Source organism: Leopardus geoffroyi, chromosome E2 (assembly GCF_018350155.1).
Source record: "Leopardus geoffroyi isolate Oge1 chromosome E2, O.geoffroyi_Oge1_pat1.0, whole genome shotgun sequence".
NCBI lineage: Eukaryota > Metazoa > Chordata > Mammalia > Carnivora > Felidae > Leopardus > Leopardus geoffroyi.
Window position 1 is genome coordinate 17,606,672 of NC_059335.1, and position 20,615 is coordinate 17,627,286.

At 44.2% G+C, this 20,615-nt stretch overlaps 1 protein-coding gene across 3 annotated transcripts in view; it reads right to left on the reverse strand.

Moving 5' to 3' along the window:
• Nucleotides 1–20,615, reverse strand: part of WDR62 (WD repeat domain 62) — a 45,473-nt gene that overhangs the window by 22,476 nt on the left and 2,382 nt on the right. For 2 of the 3 annotated variants that reach the window (XM_045440900.1, XM_045440902.1), the window contains exons 2-10: nt 18,844–18,935; nt 17,905–17,967; nt 14,575–14,632; nt 14,175–14,345; nt 13,283–13,420; nt 12,726–12,908; nt 10,344–10,504; nt 8,965–9,154; nt 178–315 (exon numbers count right to left, since the gene is read on the reverse strand). In XM_045440900.1, the coding sequence (XP_045296856.1) occupies nt 178–315; nt 8,965–9,154; nt 10,344–10,504; nt 12,726–12,908; nt 13,283–13,420; nt 14,175–14,345; nt 14,575–14,632; nt 17,905–17,967; nt 18,844–18,935 (1,194 nt within the window). The remainder of the gene's footprint in view (nt 1–177; nt 316–8,964; nt 9,155–10,343; nt 10,505–12,725; nt 12,909–13,282; nt 13,421–14,174; nt 14,346–14,574; nt 14,633–17,904; nt 17,968–18,843; nt 18,936–20,615) is intronic. The other variant, XM_045440901.1, reaches the window with a different exon arrangement.

Sequence of the window (20,615 nt, forward strand, 5' to 3'; positions counted from 1 at the left end):
GAGGGAGAGAGTGAGAGACAAGAGAGAGGGCGACAGAGTGTGACTGGTCTTGCTTCCTGCTTCTTGCCCTCAGTGAAACTTAACACCAAGGTCCATAAGACCCCCTCTTGTCCCTATATCTTACTTAAAGTATGTCTCAGTTCCTCCTAAAATATGGTTCATAATTGAGCCACTCACATTACTGAAGATATTTTTCTGCCAGTGAGAGTCAGGGCTGCTATCCATGTTCCAAAAGCGGATGGTGTTGTCTGAGGAGCAAGTAAGAAAAGATCCTGATGGCAGACAAGCTCTCTGATCTTCAAACTCCGGATACACCTACAGTCCCCAGAGAACAAGGCAAAGGGCGATTCATTACAACCATGTCAGTGGCAGCATTATGATATACTAGTGCATTTTGGTGACAAAAAGTATGTGGCAGATAAATAGGCATGGCGTAATGCCTTCTATGTTAAAAATGAACAACAAAACAAGGACACTGAATGCTACTATATATTGTCCATGCCCCATCTTCAGCCCAGGCCATGAAACATCCCCACACGTAAATTTCCAAGGCAAATGGGCAGCTCCATCAAAAATCACTAAGCACAAAAGGAAACAAGGTACCATGAGCAAGAAGCAGCAGAAATAGCCATCCAGCTTCAAATACTGGAATTATCACACAGAACATAAAATAACTATGTTTAACATGCTTAAAGAAATAGAAGAGCTTTGACAAGAGTAAAAGTACGACTAGCCGACCATAAACTATAAAGACTAACCAAGCAGGGCTGAAAAACAACAAAATAGAACTATTTCTAGAAGCAAAATGCAGGTCAGACAGTCAAAAAGATGACATATAGAGAGATTTCAAATCTGGAAAACCGGGTTCTGAGGAAATGATAACAGCAGTAGCACAGATTTTTTAATCTAAAATTGCCACATCAAAATGAGCAACCAGATATCAAAACCAAAACCCCACAGACAACACTTACAGCAAAATTAGGTGATATGATATTCTCATAACTCCCAAAATACAAGCAGGTAGGGACTAAATACCTCCAGTAGTTTGTCAACATGTATATGAGAGAACACAGAAGGAAGCAACTTTGTTGTTCTTTGAGTAACTCTGTGGTTACCCAACAAAGGATAACCCCAAAGTAGCCAACGGGTATTCACAGGGAAAGTACAACAGTTCAAATTGAACAGCAGTTCAAACCAGGAGGGTTTTATCCACTCCAATAGTGGTTGAGTGTGTGCTTTGGCAATTAGGTCGGAAGGGGCTGGAGCTGTGAAGATCCTGTGAACTCTTAACACTGACCTGCCATGGCTCTCACCCATGGCCAAAGGCCCACCCAGAGGGAAAACAAGACTGATCAGGATAGACACTGGAGAGCCAGAGTCAAGAGGAGGCTTAGAAAAAGGTAGGGGCACAACACATAAATAGGAACATAATAAGGAAATATCAGAAAGCAAGCTGCCATATTTTTTTAAATAGTATAAAAATCATAGAAGATGGAATCCTTTCTTGGGAAGCTAGAAAATCTGCCCTCAACCACACCAACTTCTGTTTTTATTTTTATTTAAGTAATCTCTACACCCAAGGTGGGGTTCAAACTCATGACCCTCAGATCATGGCTCTACGGACTGAGCCAGCCAGGTGCCCCATGAACTATACCATTTCTAAAAATGAAAACAAAAAAGGACCAAACTCTAGTCCCAAACAAAGTTACCCTTTAAAATAAAAGGAAAAGAAAGAAAGCACCCCAGAAACATATTTCCACAAAACAAAACAATTTCCCAATTAGGAAATTCAGAAATAAGATGAAAGAATTCAGAGTTAGAAATAAATGAAGAGATCATTTCAGGAATAAAAACCAAATTAGAAGGAATCCAAAAGCGAATAAACACAAAAAGGTAAGGCATGAAGAAATAGGTAAAAAGGGGGCTTTTTTTTTTTTTTAATCTTTTAAGTTTATTTATTTATTTTGAGAGAGAGACAGAGGGGGCCAGAGGGGGAGGGGCAGAGAGAGAGAATCCCAGGCAGGCTCCACACTGTCAGCATGAGGCAGAATGCGGGGCTTAAACCCACAAACCATGAGATCACATGACGTAACTGAAACCAAGAGTCGGACACTTAACCAACTGAGCCACCCAGGCGCCCCTAAAAGAGGGAAATTATTAAAAATAAAACAAATGACGGGGCGCCTGGGTGGCGCAGTCGGTTAAGCGTCCGACTTCAGCCAGGTCACGATCTCGCGGTCCGTGAGTTCGAGCCCCGCGTCAGGCTCTGGGCTGATGGCTCAGAGCCTGGAGCCTGTTTCCGATTCTGTGTCTCCCTCTCTCTCTGCCCCTCCCCCGTTCATGCTCTGTCTCTCTCTGTCCCAAAAATAAATAAACGTTGAAAAAAAAAAATTAAAAAAAACAAACAAATAAATAAATAAAACAAATGATGAAAGAACTAAAAGGATTTGAGAAAAAGTGATGCTACTGGAGCTAGGCAATGAGAATCCAACATATAGATAATAGAAATCCCTGAAGAAAACCAAATCAAGGGAACAGAAATACTAAAATGTATACAGCAGGAATATGTCTACCTATAAAAACCAATACCAAGATATACTCTAGAGTAACATTACTAGGCCTAAAAGTAAAAGAAAGAAATCTTTTGGGCTTCTAGGCAAGCACAGAAAGTGACTTAAAAGGGAAAACAATCAGACATTTCAATAACCATAAGAAAATGAAATAATGTATTTAAGAGAGACAAGGAAAGAAAACATGAGCCAAACATTTTCTATCCAGCAGGAGTGACTTTCAAGTATAAAGGGCAAATATAAACTTACCAATATGCAAAAACTCATATTGGGAGATACTGTCCCCATGAACTGTTCCTGACAAATCTCCTAAAGAATGAGCTCCAGGGGCACCTGGTTGGCTCAGTCGGTTAAGCTTCTTACTTTGGCTCAGATCATGATCTCATGGCTCGTGAGTTTGAAGTCCACGGGCTCTGTGCTGTCAGTGCAGAACCTGTTTCAGATCCTCTGTCCCCCTCTCTCTGCCCCTCCCCCGTGCTCTCCCTCAAAAAAAAAAAAAAAAGAAGGAGCTCCAGACAACAAAAACAACTAGAGACATCAACATAGATTAAATATATAGTTACTCGTAGAACAAAGAATAAATGAGGGTCAAGTGACATCACTGAAAATGGCACAGTGGGGAGAACTCCAAAAAGCTATCCCTCCACCAAAGCAAACTTAAGCTCCAAAAAAACTGTCAGAATCAACTTTTTCAGAACTCTGGAATCTAACTTACAATAACCAGGGAGAGCTTAAAAAAGAAAGAAGCTGCTGCATTTTGACATTTAAGGAAACTGCTGTCAAATCACGACAGCCGACATCTCAGATAATGGAAAGACTTTAGTGACTACACATGAAAAAGAACACAATCTTTACAAAAACAGTTCAGAAAAACCACTAAACAACTACAACCCACACAACAAACCCCAGCGTGGAGGAGAAGAATTTGATTTCCAGAGTCATCACGTTATAAAAATCAAAATATCTAGGTTTCAACAAAAAAAAATTATGAGATAGGCAAGAAAAGAAGAAAATAAAAATAAATCCATCTTAGGAGTAATTACCTTAAATGTAAAGGGATTAAACTCTCTAATAAAAAGGAAATTATTGGCAGACTTCATTAAAAAAAGATCCAACTCTCTGTTGTCCATAAGAGGCTACTTTATATCCAGACACATACAGGGTGAAAGTAAAGGTATGTAAAAAGATACTCCATACAGGAGTACTACGTGGCAATGAGAAAGAATGGAATATGGCCCTTTGTAGCAACGTGGATGGAACTGGAGAGTATTATGCTAAGTGAAACAAGCCATACAGAGAAAGACAGATACCATGTTTTCACTCTTATGTGGATCCTGAGAAACTTAACAGAAACCCATGGGGGAGGGGAAGGGGGAAAAAAAATGAGGTTAGAGTGGGAGAGAGCCAAAGCATAAGAGATTCTTAAAAACTGAGAACAAACTGAGGGTTGATGGGGGGCTGGGAAGGAGAGAAGGGTGGGTGATGAGCATTGAAGAGGGCATCTTTTGGGATGAGCACTGGGTGTTGTATGGAAACCAATTTGACAATAAACTTCATATATTAAAAAAAAAAAAAAAAGATACTCCATACAAATAGTAACCAGAAAAGAAATTTGCATGTATATAGTAGTATCAGACAAAATAGAGTTTAAGTCAAAAACTGTTACAAGTGGGGGTGCCTGGGTGGCTCAGTCAGTTGAGCATCCCTCTTTGGATCAGGTCATGAGCTCACTGCTCATGAGTTCAAGCCCCTGTTGGGCTCTGTGCTGACAACTCAGGGCCTGAAGCCTGCTTCAGATTCTGTGTCTCCCTCTCTCTCTGCCCCCCGCCCCCTCATCCCCACACTCACACTCTGTCTCTCTCTCTTTCAAAAATAAATATTTTTAAAAAAATTTTTAAAAACTGTTACAAGTGACAAAGAAGGGCATTATATATTGATAAAGGGGCCAACCATCAAGAAGATATAACACAAACATACACACATAAGAGCAGAGAACCAAAATACACGAAGCAAAAACTGACAGAATTGGAAACAGCATTATAACAGTTGAAGACTTCAACATTCCATTTTCAACAAAAGATAGTTATAAGAAATTATCAATAAGGAAATAGAGGACTAGAAAAACACTATAAACCAAACAGACTAACAGATATGTAAAGAATACTCCACCCACTAACAGCATAACCCACATTCTTCTCAAGTAAACATGGAGCATTCTCCAGAATAGACCACCTATAAGGTAACAAAAGAAGTCAATACATTTTAAAAGACTGTAATCACACAATCTAACGACAGTCAGAATGAAATTACAAATAACAGAAGGAAATTTGGAGAATTAACAAATATGTGAATATTAAATCACGCACTGTTACACAACCAATGGATCAGTGAAGAAATCAAAGGGAAATTAGAAAACACTTTGACACAAGTGAAAATGTAAACACAATATACCAAAACTTATGGAATGCAGCAAAAGCAATACTCAGAGGGAAATTTATAGCTGTAAATGCTCCATCAAGAAAGTCTCAAATCAATAATGTCTCACCTTAAGGAACTAGAAAAGAAGAGCAAACTAAACCAAGGGCTGGCAAGAAGAAGATAAAAATTACAATGGAGATAAAGTTGTTGTTGTTTTTTTCTTTTTCAGAAACAGAAAAGCTGATCCCAAATAGTGCCAATATTGATAAAGAAGAACAAAGTTGTAGGAAACACACTTCCTAATTTCAAAACTTATTACAAAGCTACAGTAATCAAAATTCTGTGCCATTGGCATAGAGATAGACATACATCAACGGAATATAACTGAGAGTGTAAAATTAAATCCATACATCTATGGTCAATTGATTTTCGACAAATGTGCCAAGATTATCCAAGGGGAAAGAATAGTCTGTTCAATAAACAGTGCTGGAATTATATACCCACATGCAAAATAATGAAGCTGGACCCTTGCTTCAAGTATAAAAGTTAACAAAAATTAACTCAAAAGAGACCAAAGACCTAAATGGAAGAGCTAAAATAATAAAACCCTTAGAAGAAAAGTAAATCTTCATGGTTGTGGATTTGGCAATGGTTTTTTAGTTATGACACCAAAGATACAAGCAATAAAAGAAAAAAATAAATTGAACTTTATCAAAATTAAAAATCTTTGTACATCAAAGGATACAAGAAAGTGGATAACCTAAAAATGGAAGAAAATATTTGTAAATCATATATCTAATAAGGATATCCAGAATATGTAAAGAACTGTTACAATTCAAAAGCAAAAAGACAACCCAAGTAAAAACTGGACAAAATATTTGAATAGATATTTCTTCAAAGATATACAAATTACCAACTAGCACATAAAAAGAAATTCAGTATCATTAACCATTAGGGAAATGCAAGTCAAAACCACAATATACTAGCATTTCACAAACACTAAGATGGCTATACTTCAAAAATCAAAAAAAAAACAGTGTTGGTAAGGATGTGGAGGATGGCTAGTGGGAATGTAAAATGATGCAGCTGTTGGGAAAAGTTTGGGGGTTCCTCAAAAAGTTAAACACAGAATTACCATATGACCCAGCAATTCTGCCCACAAGGTATACCACCCAAAAGAACTGAAAACAGATGTTCAAACAAAGCTTGTACATGAACGTTCATAGCAGCACTATTCATAAAGCCAGAGGATGGAAACAACACAAATATCCATCAATTGATGAACAGATAAACAAAACATGGCATATCCATACAATGGAATATTATTCAACCCTAAAAAAGGAATGAAGTACTGAAACATGTAACCACGTGGATAAACCTTGAAAACATTAAGTGAAAGAATCCAGACACAGAGTCTACATATTTTATTTTTCCATTTGTATGAAATATTCAGAACAGGCAAAGTCATAGCGACAGAAAGCAGATTAGGGTTGGGGAAGTGGGAAAAGGGATTGATTGCTTGGGTACAGAGTTTCCTTTTGAGGTGATGAAAATGTTCCAGTGCTGGATAGTAGGGATGGTTGTATAACATTGTGAATGTATTGAATGCCACTGAATTGTACATTTTAAAATTATTTAAATGGTGAATTTTATGCTATGTGTATTTTACCACAATATATATGTACACTTATTACCCTCCCCCAAATAAATGGGGTCATAAGGAAGAGAATGTGGTATATAATGGTATATAATGATCAAATCACACAGAAATAGTATAACTATTTTTTTTTTAATTTTTTTTTTTTCAACGTTTATTTATTTTTGGGACAGAGAGAGACAGAGTATGAACGGGGGAGGGGCAGAGAGAGAGGGAGACACAGAATCAGAAACAGGCTCCAGGCTCTGAGCCATCTCAGCCCAGAGCCTGACGCGGGGCTCGAACTCACGGACCGCGAGATCGTGACCTGGCTGAAGTCGGACACTTAACCGACTGCGCCACCCAGGCGCCCCAATAGTATAACTATTTTTAAAAATGGGGGTGAATGGAGAGAACATAGGCAAAAAAATTCTTTTAAACTCTTTTCAAAATTGAGTAATCGTCATTCTCAGACTGTTGTACATATAATGTGGGAATAAGTAAATGATTAACTGGGGAGATATCCTAATTCCATCATCCCCCATGTCTTTAGGATTCTGGAAGGATCAATCCAATACCTATGAGCATCCCCAGCACTCAGACAGTGAATTTGAAATACCAGTTCACACTGAAAACAAAACAAAAACTCAGGGCTTCTTCAAGAAATGGTTGATTCCAGGTCTGGGACAGGAAATGTACAAGATGCAACTGGAACATCTCGTCATCTCCAATAGCAAGGAAGCTACCAAAGACAGATTACTAGGGTCATGTCCAAAGGACTCAGGAGCCAACTTAAAGAGGCTCCCACTGGTCAAAGATGGGACAATTTGAGCTTTAATAATGTTAATAATTGCAATGGATTAAAATATATCCAATATATTTACATATATGAGTTTAGAATGATATTAAATAAAAACAACTAGTTACCTTTAGAGGACAGGGAACCAATTCATTATCTTGAAAACTGGTAAATAAAGGGAAAGAATCAAGCATTTATCCTGCCTTTCCTATATGAAGTGTACCACTGGGTGACCAAATGGTAGATGAGGGGAATTGTTTCTTCATATAAGTAGTCCAACTAATAAAAAGAAATGATAGAATTAGAATATCACCATATTGCAACCCCCAAGGAATAAATGGATCTATGCATTGAGCACCAATAGCTGCTAACAATTAATTAACTGTACATTTCTTTTGTGTGGTTTTCTAGATCTGTTCTATTTATAAAAAGTATGAGGGATAGAGACAGGACAATGGAGTTACAGATGAAGAGAAAGAACAGGGTAGAGGCAATTATTAAGTCTGTACTGGCTGTTCTTTCCAGAACTGATAAAAAGATGCACCCACAGATACTTTTGTTGAAGAGACAGATATATAAATAACAGGTGGATGCAAAGAAAATGAACTGAAAGAGCATATACTAAACCAACAACAAAGGTGAGGGTGAGAGAGAGGATTGGGGGATAGGGAAGTGATCAAAACAGTCTTTAGCTTTGAAATATTTCACCTGTTTCTCAAGGAGAATATATTTATATACAAAAATTTTAAGTTATTTAAACAACATGCTTGTTAAGAGAAAAGTGCTATCAGCAGAAAACTCAGATCTACGAAGGCAGATGGATTCAAGCAGTCAAAGGGCTAAATAATGCTTATTCAAACGGATCAAGTTATTTCTCCCAGTTGTGAACTGGGCCACCAAAAACATAATTTCTCTAGGACAAGTGCTCTATCAGTAAGAAATTTGAGGGACAAAAAAAAGAAAAAAAAGGTAGAATACAACTATTTCCCCACTGGTTGTCTTAGGTGCAAGGACTTAGAACAGCTTTAGAGAATGAAAACATCCCAAAGATTCATTCTCAGAAAACTTCAACACTTAGAAAAGCACTAAACTACACAAATGGCCTCCACAGCAAGCTCTCCAAGGTACACATGCTCTTGACACTGTTCTCCCCAGTGGCCACATGCCTCGCTTCCTGCAGGTCTCTGCTTGAATGTCATGTCCTCAGAGAGGACTTCCCTGATCATTCCCCTCTCTAGAATAGCACCCTTGATCCCTTTTGCCCTACGCTGTTTTATTTTTCTTTGGAGAGGTAGTGCTGCTTGGTTGGTGTTGATGACTTGTGGGTTTACTCTTCCCCCCCCCTCCCCCCGCCGAATGCAGGACTTTCATCAGTTTCCTTCCCAGCTATGTCTCCAGCACCTAGATGGAACAGCATCTGGCACAAAGTTGGGATCTTGTGAAGGAAGAGCTGAATGGGTTCCCTAAACTGCGGAAGCTTTCCCCAGATGAGCCCCAGATGGGAGCCGAGCAGGGGCAGAGGGAAGAAAACAGGGACTCACCTCCACGTTCCAGACGTAGGAGCTGTGGAAGAGCTCCGACCACATCTTGCCTACTTTGTTGATGTCTTTGACATCCCAGATGTAGATGCTGTGGTCCTTATACACGCAGGACAGCCACTGATGGATGGGGTCGAAGGTCAGTGCCACCGTATCCGGGTAGACTGCTTCTGCCTTTCTGTGGAAGAGGAAGCTAACAAGGCCACATGTGCCATCAGTCACCATCAATGTCACTGAGTAGTGACAGCTGCTCCTGGTGACACCTGAGCTAGCTGCCTCTTGCTTGGCAATGCCATTCCTTATATTTGGGGTGGTCCATCTCCCACTCCAACTCCACTTCTCCTTCCTCCCTCCCAGTTCCTTTGCTTTTGCTTCTAGTCCAAAGGTTGTAAACTGGAAGCTTCTGGCTGGCCCCTGAGAACATTTGAATTTTTGACTCCTGTTGACATCTCTCTCCCTTCATCTAATCCAACCCAAGCTCCATCCTCTCTCTGAGCATGGAAGGATGATGGGCACATACCATCAGTTCTCAGTTCTCTCTCATTGGCCCCACCAACATGTGATCAAAAATCCCTATGCAAGGGGCTGGGGAGCTGTCCCCTGACCTGGGGCCTCCCTACAAAGGCTACAGTTTACTGAGCATCTATGACACGCCGATCTGAGAGCTTTAGCGACACTGAATTCCCAGTCTCCATGAGAGGTAGGTCCTACGTTTTACAGACACCAAACAGCCTTACAACAAAGGGGAAGATACAGCACAGCTCAGCCCTTCCACCCCCTCTCAACATGGCAGCCAGAGGGATCTAATGCTCAAGGCCTGACCATATAACCAATGCCAATGCCTGAAATCAGGCTGCCCACTGACATCAGAAAAGACTTCCTTTATTGGAAGGAAGCTTCCCCTGCCAGTCTCCATAAATGTTCAGACTGTCTCCCAACATCTTCCCCTGGTACACTAGGCTCTGATCACACAGTCCCTAGCTGTTCCTGCAACACACCAAGCCCAGGGTGTTTTTCCCTTCAGGTCTTTACGCTTGCTCTTGGGACCCAGCTCTCCACACAGCTGGCTCCCTCTCACCAAAGACGCTTCCCCTGGCTGCCAATCAACACAGCCCCATCCCCGGGCACTTTCCTTTCTGAGTCCCTGCTTTATTTCACCACAGCATTTATGACTATCTGAAATGGTCTCGTTTGTGTACTTGCTTATCATCAAGCTCCCTCACTAGACTGCAGACTTCATGGTGGCAGAGATTTTGCTGCCTCGTTATAGCTGTCTCCTTCCAGCCCAGGGCTGGCCAGATAGGTAGATGGGGCCGGAAGCATGAGTGAATGTCAGTGGACAGACTGAGTGGGCTCCTCTCATTCCCCCTGCTGGGCAGTACCTGGGCTCCAAGCCCTGGGCCACGTCCACCCCAAGGTAGTGCGGTTTGGGCAGGTTCGCGAGGTACTGCAGGCTGTGGGCCTGGAAGATGCGGACTATCCCATCTGTGCAGCCGCAAAAGATGAGCTCCTGGCTGACACACAGGCAGGAAGACAGAGAGACCTGTGGGGGCAAAGGGAACACAAGTGTACTTGGTGTTCCATGTGGCCCAGTTCAGGGACACAGGGACTAACAGAACAGCCTCCAAAGAAGCCTTTTAGTTCTTTGGGTCTAAGAAGTCTATTTTAGCAAATTTTAAGACTTTTGAAATCAGGATGTAGCAGTCACCATTGAAAGAAACATGCCAGCAGGCAGACAGAGGCACAAATTATGACAGAATTGTTATTGTTTACAGAGGAACTCAGCTGTGTGTGGAAAATAATCTGTTCAGCAGATAGTGACTTCAGAGAGGTAATTTGCAGTAACAGGGTTGAATTTGAGGCTTACATTTTACTCCTTATTGTTTGAAAACAACTTCATAGAGATTATACTTCAGAGCAACACAGAAAAATGTTACCGTATACAGGAAAGACAATTGGGCCATCTATCCTGCCAGAACACACAGATGGACAGGGCAGGAAGTGCCAGACCTCTGGATACACATTACAGGAGTTTGTCCAAGTCTAGAGGAACTTAATTTCTAAGTTGTCATTTATGACAACTGCTCAGGGGCTAACCATCCATCTGTCAAAAGCTTTGGACTTGCTTAAGCTGCCAAAGTTCTAGAAAGAGGATTCAAACGAGAAAAAAACAAATGATGTTTAACCAACTAGGAAAAACAGATGAAACTCTGAATTCTTCCACAGGCCTGACACCATTCCTTTAACCCTAAAGGTGAGTTCTGGAGGGGAGCCACAAGAGCAGAAGTGGGATGGGGTGCCTGGGTGGCTCAGTCGGTTAAGTGTCCAACTCCTGATCTCAGCTCAGGTCAATCTCACAGGGGAGATGGAGCCCCACATCAGGCTCTGCACTGCTTGGGATTCTCTCTCTGCCCCTTCCCGACTCGCATGCTCTTTCCTCTCAAAAACAAACAAACAAACAAAAAAAAAAAATCAGGAGTAGGAAAAGGAGGGAAAACCATTATGCTCCTGCTGATAGCCAATGGTTATCCAGTCTCAGAACAGGAAGACAGTTTGGATTCAAACCCTCAGATCCTGAAGAAAAGTAGTTCTGCAATTTATAGATGTAACATCCTTTATTTTATTTGTTTGTTTATTTATTTATTTATAAGTTTTTATTTATTTATTTTGAGAGAGAGAGAATGAGAGTGGGAAGGGGCAGAGAAGAATCCTAAGCCAGACTCACACCATCAGCCTAGAGCCCAACTCGGGGCTCAATCCCACGAACTGTGAGATCATGACCTGAGCTGAGATCAGGAGTTGGATGCTTAACCAACTGAGCGACCCAGAAGCCCCCATCCTTTGGTTTAAAATGTTATAAGAGGGGGCGCCTGGGTGGCTCAGTCGGTTAAGCGTCTGACTTCGGCTCAGGTCATGATCTCATGGTTTGTGAGTTCCATCCCCATGTCAGGTTCTGTGCTGACAGCTCAGAGCCTGGAGCCCACTTTGGATTCTGTGTCTCCCTTTCTCTCTGCTCCTCCACTGCTCATGCTCTCTCTCTCTCTCCTTCAAAAATAAACATTCAAAAAATTTTTTAAAAAAATAAATAAAATGTTTTAAGAGCACCTCAGTGGCCCAGTCAGGTAAGCACCCCACTCTTAGTTTCGGCTCAGGTCGTGATCTCATGGTTCACAAGACTGAGCCCTGCAATGGGCTCTGTGCTGATAGTGTGGAGCCTGATTGGGTTCTCTCTCTCCCTCTCTCTCTATGCCCCTCCCCTGCTCACACTCTCACTCTCTCTCTCAAAATAAATAAACTTAAAAAAAAGTTATGTATTTTTAACATAGTCTTTTTTGACTGAAAAATGAAGTCAATCATACCTTAGATTAAAAAAAAAAAAAAATGCAGTCCTCCCACCCGTTAAGAGTGCTCAGTGAAGAAGAAAACTGGGAACTGGATCAAACAGTGACAGGAGAGCGATTGTAACCTTGACCCCATTACAGGGTACCAGGCACTGTGCTGAGCACCTTCTATATATTATCTCACGGGACTCCCTTATTAACTCTGTGAGGTAGGCAGCAGGATTTCCATTTTACAGATGAGGAAACTGAGGCTCATTGAGGGAAAGTTACTCACCAAAAGTCTCACAAGCAGAACTTTTGAGAGGTTAAACCCAGAGTTAGTGGAATCAACTACCCGGCAGGGACATTACTGAATGTCCCTAGAGACACATGTCCTGGGAAGAGTGTTCTCCCCACTGATGGCAGACAGGGAGGGTGGGGTACCTTCAGGTTGATCCACTTCTCCAGCACCCTCTTCTCATTGAACTGGCAGAGGAGGCCCGAGTAGGACACACAGAAGGTATTGCCTGCCATCTGGCCCCGGCCACAAGCCACGCCACAGAAGATGTTGTTGTGCAGCTCTCCCAGGATGCCTGAACGCCCTACGAGGGGCACCGTGCCCGTCACCTGGAGGCACAGCAGGGCATAGTAAGACACTGTCCGCATGGCCTCGACCCCAGCAAGGTCACAATGGGACTCTCATGACCAGACGATATGACCAGACGATATGACAAGCAGAACAGACACTTCTAGGCAGAGTGGCTGGAAGGTGGCAGTCCAGAAAAGAGGTCTGGCCCCAGGGTCCGTGTGTCAGGAGGAGATTTCCCAGCAGGGCCTGACAGCACCTGAGCTGTCTGAGCAGGCCCAGAAGCAGAAGCTGAACCAGAGGCCAGACAACCTCTGAGATCACTGGCTCCAAATCTCAGGTAGAAACAGGAGTCCACACTGCCCCTAATGGTTAACCGCCAGGCCTGGCTAAGGGGACAGGGGCAGAAACCTACCTTTGCTTCAGTGGAGACTTCCAAGAACCAGAACCTCACATGCCGATTCCCTACGGTGACAAAATAGCTGCTGTCCTCTGAGAAAGACAGGGCGATGACCCTGCATGATACCTTGTTGGAAGCCACCACAATGTCTTTCTGGAAGAATCAATGCACAGAAGTTCATGCTAGCACCCAGCCATTGGATCATTTGTGCCTGTGCCTGAGCCCTGTATCACTCAGCCATCCCCTGCTCCAGGTCAGTTTTCCTGGGGTCCTCTGGGCCCTTGGGGAAACCTACGTGTGGCACTCTTATCTTTACTAATCAGAGGAGACTGAGGTTTGGAAAGGTTTCCATGCGTAAGTTCCAGAGCTCTCCCCAAGAGTCCCAGCTCTACAGCTCACACGTGGCAGAGCCTTTGCAGGATGAAATCCTCTCCATTGTCCTATATGGTAGGTGCTTCTCCCCACCTCTGCCAGGCTCAGACAGGTGGTGTCATGTGCTCAAGATCACACAGCACGTTGTGAACACAGCCAGGATTTGCCACCCACTTCTGCCACCTCCAAGTCCTCCCCTAGCTGTTCCCAAATCCAGCCTTCAGTGCATATTAACTCACTGAATTCTCACAACTCAACAAGGGAGATGCTAACGTATCCCTTTTACAGATGAGGAAATGGACCCACAGATAAGTAAAGTCACTTGCTCAAGGTCACAGCTGGTCAGTATGAGAATAATTACATAATTCTACTAGTTAGAGCCTGTCGTATGCCTCACAGTAAGTGTCTAAAACTGGGATCAGCATGCACTAGGTGTTCAATAAATATTTTCCGGATAAATGAACACTTTACCAAATTATCTCATTTAAGTTCGCTCAATGCCTGAGCTGCAGGGTACCCCCACCAGTCTTCTCACCTTCCAGTCCCAGACGTTGAGTACCATGTCGTGCTGGTAGCCCATAGACACGATGTGCTTCATATTGGGGGAGAAGGCCACACAGGCCACGCCGTACTTGTGGCCCAGCATCTCTGCCACCTGATTCTTCTCATCCACATCCCAGATGCGCACAGCAGGCCTGTGCCCGTTCTGGGGAAGGTTGGGCCATTACTGCTGCTGGGATCTGCACCAGGAGGGGCTGGAAGGGCTATTGGGGCTAAAATTGGCATTGCCCCAGTATGCCCCAAAGCCACCTCCCCCATCTGCCATGGGGCTTTCTGGCCCAGGAAGAAGCTATTCTAGGGGCTTCCCACACCTACTGTGGGGTAGAAGGAATGGCCCCAAGATCCCTCCTCACCCACTCACAAACACAACTCACCTCCCCTGTCACTATGTACTTCCCATCAGGGGAGAAGGCCAGAGCACTCAGCGACTTCCTGAGGGAAGGGAAAGGTGCCAGTCATTGGTTCCAAGGAGGGTAGGCAGCCAGACCCCAGCCTGGCTGTGCTCACAGAACTCTGCCCACTCCTGCTCCCAAGCCTTGAAAGAGGCCAGGAGAGGTGAGTGCCAGCAGCTTCCACAGAGCCAATGTTGCCTGTGTGCCCAGCACAGCATACAGCGCGTTCCCTGCATTCCCCACTGACAGAAGAGGGTCAGTGGCACAGGAAACCAGGCGTAAAAGCAAAGTCCCCAAACATAGATAGGGTGGTCACTGTACAAGGACCTTCCTTTCCTCTTGCTCAGCAGGGGTGGGCTCCCTAAGGCCCCACCCACCCTGTAACCCTGAGAATTCAGGTGCAGGAAATGGTACCGATCTGTCCTAACTGAAGCGGGGGGGGGGGGGGGGGGGGGGGGGGAGGTGCTGGCAGACATCACACTGAGACAGCATGTGCTCCACTGCTAAACACTCAAAGTGTTCTGGAAAACCCATGAACAACCAACATGTTTCTCTCTAGCCTGCACAAGGACTGAATGACCAGAGTAGTTTGCATGTTTTTTCTGGCAGCAAGTTTCATGGTTCCCAGACTACGTTGTTTTTTTTCCTCTCCCCTCTCTCTCTTTTTTATTTGAGAGAGACAGAGAGCATGCACACACAAGCTGGGGAGAGGAGGGGAGAGAAAGAATCTGAAGCAGGCTCCACGCTCAGCTCGGAGTCCAACGTGGGACTGGGCTCCACAACTCTAGGATCATGACCTGAGCAGAAATCAGTCGCCCAACCAACTGAGCCCATCAGGTGCCCCTCCACTCTCTTTTAATCCTATTTTACCTGTGTTCCTTAATGGTCTAGTAATGGTCTCCCTCACGTGAGTTAGTTGGTGTGTAGGTAACTAAGCGAATGCCTCTGAGTCTCTGACAATCTTATAGAACACTTATCATCATCACCTAACTCTCTGGTGGCTTCCCACCACTCCTAGGGCAGCAGACAAGGCAAGCTGCCTACCCGATCGCCACCTGCCCGTCCTTCCTCGCCGACAGAAGCCAAATTTTAATTAGAATGGCAGTGTCTCCAGCTGGAGTACATTTCCTCGCCTCTCTACACAGGTACAGCTACGTGATTTAGTTTGGCCGGTGAGAAGTAAACTGAAACGCATGTGGGATTTCCAGAAAAGCTTCTCAAAGGCAACTCTTTGTCCTGATTCCCAATCGTTCCCCTTCTGAATAACGGACATGACAGCCAGAACTCCATCTTGGACCAGGAGACAACCTCAAGTACAGTGGCCTCACAACAGGCACAGTGGAACAAGAAGACAGGCAGACTGAGGTTCCTGAGGCTTGCAGAGACACCAGCCCCTGGGTCCTCACCTCCAGACTTCTTTCGAGCACAAAGAGCATGCCCTTGTGTTTAAAGCCAGGCTCGTGGGTTTCCGTTGACTGCAGCCACTCCTAGCCCGTCATGTGCCCTGACCCTGCGCCCGGCCCTCCACAAAATGCTCTATGGGCATCGCTGCACTAATTCCTCAGGCATGCTCCATGAACTCAGGTCTCTCAGCCAGTTTTGAGACGAGGAGACCTCAACACAGGGAAGTCCTGCCCAAGTTACCTGACAGGGCAAAGCCCTGGCCATCAGCATTCCCTGCCGAGGCTTTGAAAAATGTCAAAGCCATGCTAAGAAGCATGAACGAAAGTGTGGTGAGGAACAGGGTGATACATGCAGTTTCAGAGACACTCCCCACAACATACTCACTAGTCACCGGGGGAAAAGAGAAGCTTCACAGTGGAAAACCCTGGCAGACACCACCTTAACCAAGGGCCAAGGGAACACCACTGGTAGTAAGAGAGGTCAATATCATGCACCGCCTGACAGAACGCACTGAGGAGGATGCAGCATTCCTTCTGAGGTGTTCCTGCCAAAGATGCAGAACCTCAGTCTATCTATGAGGAAACATCAGACAAACCCAAAGGGTGGAGCCTTCTACAAAATACCTGGCCTGTCATCCTCGAGTGTCAAGGTCATAAAAGTCAAGAAAAGACAAAGGAACTGCTTCAGACTGAAGAAGACCAAAGAGACAACTGAGCAATGTGTGATTCTGGACAGAATTCTTTTGCTGTAAAGAACATTCTTGGGGGGCGCCTGGGTGGCGCAGTCGGTTAAGCGTCCGACTTCAGCCAGGTCACGATCTCGCGGTCCGTGAGTTCGAGCCCCGCGTCAGGCTCTGGGCTGATGGCTCAGAGCCTAGAGCCTGTTTCCGATTCTGTGTCTCCCTCTCTCTCTGCCCCTCCCCCGTTCATGCTCTGTCTCTCTCTGTCCCAAAAATAAATAAACGTTGAAAAAAAAAATTTAAAAAAAAAAAAAAAAAAGAACATTCTTGGGGTAAATGGTAAAACTTGAAAGAGGCTTAGTTGATAGTGGTGTACCGGTTTTAATTTCCTGACTTTGTTGAATGTACTGTGGTTTTGAAGGATAATGCCCACCCCATGCCCAGGAAATCCACACTGAAATATTTAGAGGCACAGGGGTATCATGTCCCCAATTTACTCTCAAATGGTTCAAAAAAAAAATTACTATGTATATAGACTGAGAATGATAAAGCAAATATGGTAAAAGGTCAACATCTGGGGAAAATGAGTGAAAGGTAGACAGGCATTCTTTGTATTGTTCTTTAAAATCTAAAATGATTTCAATGTGAAAAGTTAAACAATTGTTAAGACTCAGAAGCGGCTTCTGTTTCAGCCTCCTCTCCCCTTTGCCCCCTCTTCCAACTCCAGGCAAAAGAATCTCCGGCTGCTCCAAGATTCTTATTCACTGCAGGGCCTTTTGCCCTTGCTGTTCCTTCTATCTGGAAGTCGCCCCCTACACTTTTGCGGGGGTCACTCCCTTACTTCTTTCAGGTCTCAGCCTCCAAGAGGCCCTCCCCGAGACCTCTGATATGGTTTTCCTCCATTTTCTGCCTGCAAACCTGCCCTAACACATCCTCGTTATTTCCCCCATAGCGATGGTCAGAGTTGGTTAGTAATTTGCCAACTGGTTTAGTCTGTCTTCCCTGCTGGACTGTCAGCTCTACAAGAGCAGAGATTCTCATGTCTTTTGTTCACTGTCCCCAAGCACAAAGCTACTTTGTACTACCTAGCACAAAGCAACAACGTCGCTGAACCGACGGGTGAGTGAATGACTTAGTTACCCACCTACGAACTCCCAAGCCATGCGGGGAAGGGGGTGTGCGCCGGGACCCTCACCCCACCCCTACCCAATGTCCAGGCCCCAGCCTACCTGGCAGTGTTAAAAATGTGCTGCTGCTTGTTCTCCTTGGGGTTCAAAATCACCACCACACAGCTGGGGAGAAAGAGGGAAATGTGCCCGAACTGAGGGGAGTATTGGGGTCCAGGGATGATTCTATTCCCAACAGAAGAGCCCACACATAAATAAGGCTCTGAACAGAAGATTCTCTCCTCCTTCTCCAGGTGTCTAACGCTGAGAATCTTAGGACACTTCAAGTTATTAGATAATATATTCTTAAATAGAAACCAACACTTCTTCTGTCAGGCACTGGGCTAATAAAGACCTTATGTGCACAATCTCTTTAAATCCTCACAAATGACAGGTAAAGTCGGAAATCTTAGCCCCCTCTTGTAGATGAGGAAACTTGAAGCCCAGAGAGGGAAAATCCTTTGCCCAGGACCACCCAGCAGGTCAGGAACAGAGTGGGGATATGAATCCATAACAGATTCAAGAGCCCACCCTTGTCCTCTATCCTGGACTGCATTGTAAAGACTCAATGACAGACAGATATTATTCATTAGGAAGGACTACAGATCTGCCCCTGCCCGCCAGGAGTGGAGGGGTCTTTGGCGCCTAGAACAGTGCCAGGCTAGATCAGTATTTATGGAATAAACAGGAGGAGATCTTTCAGTCCTCTCAACAACCCAAAAGGAGGATATTCCTAGTTGTGTTTTATGGACGAAGCAGCAGGGGTTCACAGAAGGGCACACGGTGGAGCTGGGACACAAATCCAGGCTGTCTGACACCATGGCTTGGGTATTTCCCAGAATCGCCACCACCTCCTATCTGCAGTCACAATAAGGCTTTCATGGTGCTCACCACATGCCGGGTGCTGTTCTAGACCTAGATGGGCCTCTCCACAGTCCTCAGGGGTAGGCAGCTTACCTGCATCCTACAGGCAGAAAAGCCAAGGCCCGCCCACTCACTCACCCTGCCAGGTAGGCCACATGGCCTGTGCTGGGGTCACAGGTCAGGCCACTGCTGTTCTGGGCTGTGATGCCAAGCACCTTCTCGAGCGACACCTGTGGGGGAAATGTCCAAGTCAGAAGGACATGTCCCAGTAGGCCCTCCGTGGCACCACTGCCTCAGCCACCCATTCAGTCCCTGTTACATCTAATACTAACTGAACTTCTACAGTCATGTGACCAACAGCTAACATTTGTTCTTCTCAACATTCCTTTGAAGGACACAGAACGATGAGGAAGACAGACAAAAACCCCTACCCTCCTGGAGCTCACATCCTAATCATGATGGGATGGAGGACATAAAAAATAAACAGAACAAACATGTAAAACAGATGCCAGGTGCTGATAGGAGCAGAAGAGAAAAATAAAGCAGGGAAGGAGATTGGGAGTATAGGGAAGAGAGAAGGCCTCATTGAGAAGGTGACCTCTGAATAAGTTTCTAAATATTTTACAAGGATGAAAAATTCGAAGCCTCACAACCCAAGGAAAGAAGGCACTATTATCACCCCATTTTACAGATGGGGACATTGAGGCCCAAGATCCCATGCCTGTGGAGTGACAAAGTTGGAATATAAACCCAGCTAGTCTCTGGCTCCAAAGCCAGTCCATATGTTGGGCCCTGCAGGGGAGACACAGGCATGAGCAAGAGTGGACACCATCTATTCCCTCAACAAATTTACAGTCTAGAGGTTCAACAAGTAAAGAAACAAGTGAACAATCACATTGAAAATTTGAAAATTCTCTAAGCAAAGTAATTTAAATGAGCAAATCTCTATTGTGGTTGATTAAAACAATTTAGAGTATAAACTAATAGAATTGTGATACTTTCATACTTTCTTTCAAAATGAAAGACTAGTTTCTTTTTTTTCTTAATGTTTATTCATTTTTGAGAGACAGAGAGACAGGGCATGAGTGGGCAAAGGGCAGAGAGAGAGGGAGACACAGAATCTGAAGCAGGCTCCAGGCTCTGAGCTGTCAACACAGAACCCAATGTGGGGCTTGAACCCATGAACCGTGAGATCATGACCCAAGCTGAAGTCAGATGCTCAATCAACTGAGCCACCCAGGCACCCCTGGAATAGACTAGTTTCTAATTATTATTAAAGTAAAACATTCTCGGGGCGCCTGGGTGGCGCAGTCGGTTAAGCGTCCGACTTCAGCCAGGTCACGATCTCGCGGTCCGTGAGTTCGAGCCCCGCGTCGGGCTCTGGGCTGATGGCTCAGAGCCTGGAGCCTGTTTCCGATTCTGTGTCTCCCTCTCTCTCTGCCCCTCCCCCGTTCATGCTCTGTCTCTCTCTGTCCCAAAAATAAAAATAAAAAATAAACGTTAAAAAAAAAAATTTATAAAAAAAAAAAAAAAAAAAGTAAAACATTCTCAAGCAAGTCCTTGGTATCAGAAATGAGAGGCAAACATAGCATAATGATAGCTAACACTTACTGAGCATTTACCAGGAGGTAGGCACTGTTTAAATACCTGTAACTGTACCGACTCATCTAATACAATAACCCTGTGATATGCTCATTATTGTCATCTTCTCCATATTACAGACGAGGATATAAAGAGGCTCAGAGAGGTAACCCATCCAGGAAGGAGCCATACCAGGACTCTAACCCAAGCAATCAGGCAATGGCACTCACATCGTTTTTATATCTGTCAATCAGCATTACTGGGCATTAATATAATGGTCATTTTTAGAGTACATCTTTTGTAAGCCAGATGGACTCTGTGCCACCAAA